Genomic DNA, 4,292 nt, shown 5'->3' with positions numbered 1-4,292 from the left:
TAAATAAAATTCTTGTTTTTTCATTTTTTCCCCCCATTCTTTCTTATAGCTCGCTGCTAATGATCTCCCAGAGACTCTTTTTCAGACAAAACGTGTTTGCATAAACTCCAGGGATATCACCATTCCCTGAAAGTGTCCAACAGTGGAGCATTCTGTATAAAGTGATGAAGCATTCAATTATAAACCACTTCAGACGGTCAAGTGGAAAGGTGACAACACAACAAGAGTACAATTGGGAGACAGAGAGTGACAGTCACCCTATATCAGGGTCATCAAGTGGCAATGAGATGCACCAAACCCATGCCAAAAAATACCAATTTCAGTCCCCTGGCTATGCGAACAAGTCCCTTGCACGTGTCCAAGGTCTAAGAACCAAAACTTGTACAGCAGATGTGGAGGGAGAACAGTCAGCATTAAACATCACTCTTCAACTATTCCTACTGCAAACCACTTCTACATTTCCCCCAAACAAATGGCTGGGCCAGCTGTTCCGCACACGGCTTGTGGTCATGTGTTGGTGATTAACGTCATGACTACTTTACACAGCTGACTTACTGCTTCCACTAACATCAGTCTCCCAACTCAGATACTAAGAGATCCTATCTGAAGATTGAGCAGAGCTGGCATTAGGAGGTGCCACACACATGGCATAAAGGAACCTGCTGAACTTTAAGCTTCAATCCCCAACATACTTTTACATCAGAATCCTAGATTGTAAGCTCTTCGGGGCAGGGTCCTCTCCTGCTCCTGTGTCACTGTGTATCTGTCTGTCATTTGCAACCCCTATATGTACAGTGCTGGGTAATATGTTGGTGCTAAATAAATCCTGTTTATTAATAATAATTAGGCAGGAGAACATACAAAACATGGGGTATTTGTTGGCTTCTATTAGTCAGCCATATCAACTCTTGCTTTATTACAGTGAGTCTATGACCAGATACAGACTTATCTACATGGCTATCTTATGGCAAGACTAAAACTCCAAAAACCAGTTAAACAAGTGTAACACACACAGCAAAAACATTAAAACCAGACCCCCTAATATTCGGTTCCTCCAAAACAGCTTTGGCCCATGGACCCCACAAGACCTCTCTAGGTTCCTATGGTATGTGGCACCTAGATGTTTGAAGCACACATGCACCTGGGCAATTTAAGGCTGTTGTAGAACTGTACCTATAAGTCAAAAGGGAAACACTTTAATAACACTCTACTCAAACAGGTTCCATGTTTTGCAAAAATTGCTTGAGGGGTTTTTACATCAAAGCCCTCTTCTGGGTGTGTCTAATGACTCTCTACAGGCCCAGCTCCTCAGCTCCTCTCCTAATAACCTTTTCTATAGCTGCCAAAAATGGAGAAAAGGCAGAATACTTTGCAGTGTCACTTGTGTGATACTGTGTAATATGTTGGTGCCATATAAATCCTGTTTATTAATAATAATAGACAAATACTGAAAGTGCAATACAAGCATAAGAAGTGTTTGTAGACATCGGTACAGTTGGACCATCTGATCGCCCTTGCACGACTTTCTGGCCAGCTGGCCGCATATAAGTAAATGCTTGGAAGGGGGAAACAGCCAATCGTCTCATGTCTGCAGGCGTTCAGTCAACCTGTACTGCCCCTTCAAGTATAAGAGAATTTCTGTGTATGAATCACGGATGTCTCAAAGTATAATTACAGGCACCCTGTGCTGCTCCAATTTGCTGCAAATGCCAGCTTCAAACTGTACATGGCTGCAGTACTATGTTTTATATACAGTGATCAGCCAAGCGTGCAGCGCTGTGTATATGTTGGTGCTATATAAATCCTATTTAATAATAATAGATCCCCCATGTGTGACCCATGGATTCCACAAGACCTGACACCAAGACGTGAGACAGGTCACACTGCCCGCCTGCTTCCTACAGAGCACAGCTATCCAACTCCAATCTGCAAAAGCCACCTACACGTCTGGATTTTCATCATAAAGTCGCTTTCTGTAAAACATCCCTTACTAGATTTACTGCTGCCTGTTAGAGAAATAATGAAGTGTGCAGATTCCGGTCCTGGAGGAATGGTTGGTTATCCATGACATAGTGAACCCAGGTAAACGGCACAGCGGGCACTCGATCAGGACATGATCCAGCTCCGATGCCCAATATAGACACATTCAGTAGTAGCCAGTCCCCTCCTATTGTGTATTACTTCCCCACCACCTAGATTGTAAGCTCTTCAGGGCAGGGTCCTCTCCTGTGTCACTGTCTGTCATTTGCAATTTCTATTTAATTTACAGCGCTGTGTAATATGTTGGTGCTATATAAATCCTGTTTATTGATAATAAAGGGGTCAGCACCAGTCCTGACTGAGCTTAGCAGCCCCTTGCACAGCAAACATGTCACTTTTCTCACTCAGTTGTATTAGGTTTTTAGCAATTTGTGCTACATTACATGTTCTATAGGACCACACCGGACCGGCTAGACACCTCTGCATGCATCAGGCACCCCAGTCCCTGCAGTCAGCCCCCCTTCTGTCCTTTCTAGGGACTAACATCATATACCAGGATCTGACTGTTCAATTGCTGCCTAAAATCCCAACCAACAACAGGTGCCAGTGAGAGCAGATATCAATGTGATTGCTTGTAAGGTCCTGATCAGTGTATAGAAATCTGCAAAGTATGAATCCATTACTGTACACAGAGGGCACATCTGATGCATGGCATGCAAGAATTACACATGCACTGTATACAGGGATACATTATTAATAATATTATTATTGCGCTGTGTTGAGCACCTAACACTCCATACAGTTCAATCTCCAATAAATATCTCCTAGATTGTAATTTCTTAGGGTCCTCTCTCTGTGTCTGTATCTGTCTGTCATTTGCAACCCCTATTTAATGTACAGCGCTGCATTATATGGTATTATTAATAATAGAAATTTAAGGGATGGCTGATAGTATAGGAGTATGACAGTACAATACTGTGCTGCCAATGATAGATCTGAATGTTTGCATGAATGACACATGGCGTATTGCTGATGATTGGCACCTCAGTGAACTTCTAGAGCTGTGTTAGTACACCCCTGGCACCTGTATATGATATATAGGGATGATTGGCACCCCTGCCACCTGTGTATGATATATGGGGGTGATTGGCACCCCTGCCACCTGTGTATGATATATGGGGGAAGATTGGAACCCCTGCCAACTGTAAATGATAAATGGGGATGATTGGCACCCCTGCCACCTGTATATAATATATGGGCATGACTGGCACCCCTGGCACTTGTAAATGATAAATGGGGATGCTTGGCACCCCTGCCACCTGTATATAATATATGGGCATGACTGGCACCCCTGGCACTTGTAAATGATAAATGGGGATGCTTGGCACCCCTGCCACCTGTATATAATATATGGGCATGACTGGCACCCCTGGCACTTGTAAATGATAAATGGGGATGCTTGGCACCCCTGTGCCCTGGTAAATCTGCCCCAGGGGACTCTCACACCTTACTATGAGCTGTGCAATGCTTGCTTGCTGGAGAACTACAAGACCCAGCACACCATTGGACTCTATTGAAGCTCCTGCTCCCCTTTTGATGGCTGAAGCTGCAAAATTCGGCATGGGCATGCTGCGCCTTGTAGTTCTCCGCCTGAACAGGTTGCATTGTCCCCGCTGGCTCCTTTGTTATGAAGTTTCCCGGACACGCCTGGCAGTCCCTCTCACCTTCATGTCGTTCATAATGATCTGGAAGAGTCCACCCAGCGCGCTGCAATCCTTCTCCATACCCGAGTCCATGGCTCCTGCCCTGGGCAGAGCCCCCACCACCTCCTCAGCTTTCTCCCGTCTGTGACCGTACGTCCGTTCTCCGTCCAGGGACCAGGAGCACTGAGAGCGCCTCACACTGATCTCATGCCGCTGCAATGCACTGAAGCGGGGAGGGGAAACCTGGCTCTTCGGGAATACGGCGCTTACGCAAACGGCGCAGAGCCCCCTGTCGGCCACACACGTTGCCAACGGAGACCAGACGCAATCTCGTGCCGCCCATTCTACGTAAACCACGCCTATCCTACAACGCCTATCCAATAGGTGAGACCACGCCCAAAGCAAACAGACTCCGCCTTCTATCCCGTAATCTGCCTATTAACACCAAATCAGCACCGCCCACCTCCCCACTTCATTTAACTACGTAACCACGCCTACTGCCAGCGACACCGTCCTCAAAGGTAGTAGGCGTCGGCTTCTCAGTCTAGTTTACATTCGCCGCTACCATATATAGGTAAAACCACGCCCTCTCCGTCCAGAGTCATTGGT

General features: G+C 45.9%; 1 protein-coding gene across 2 annotated transcripts in view; it reads right to left on the bottom strand.

The window, feature by feature from the left end:
* LOC140325661 (protein MTSS 1-like) overlaps window positions 1–3,901 on the bottom strand; it is a 99,357-nt gene extending 95,456 nt beyond the window's left edge. For both annotated transcript variants that reach the window (XM_072403610.1, XM_072403611.1), the window contains exon 1: window positions 3,705–3,901. In XM_072403610.1, the coding sequence (XP_072259711.1) occupies window positions 3,705–3,776 (72 nt within the window). In that variant the 5' untranslated portion in view covers window positions 3,777–3,901. The remainder of the gene's footprint in view (window positions 1–3,704) is intronic.
* Between the last annotated feature and the right edge of the window lie 391 nt (window positions 3,902–4,292).

Source organism: Pyxicephalus adspersus, chromosome 3 (genome assembly GCF_032062135.1).
Source record: "Pyxicephalus adspersus chromosome 3, UCB_Pads_2.0, whole genome shotgun sequence".
Taxonomy (NCBI): domain Eukaryota; kingdom Metazoa; phylum Chordata; class Amphibia; order Anura; family Pyxicephalidae; genus Pyxicephalus; species Pyxicephalus adspersus.
The sequence above is the reverse complement of the archived record's forward strand: the minus strand, read 5'-3'. Positions and strand labels throughout refer to the sequence as shown.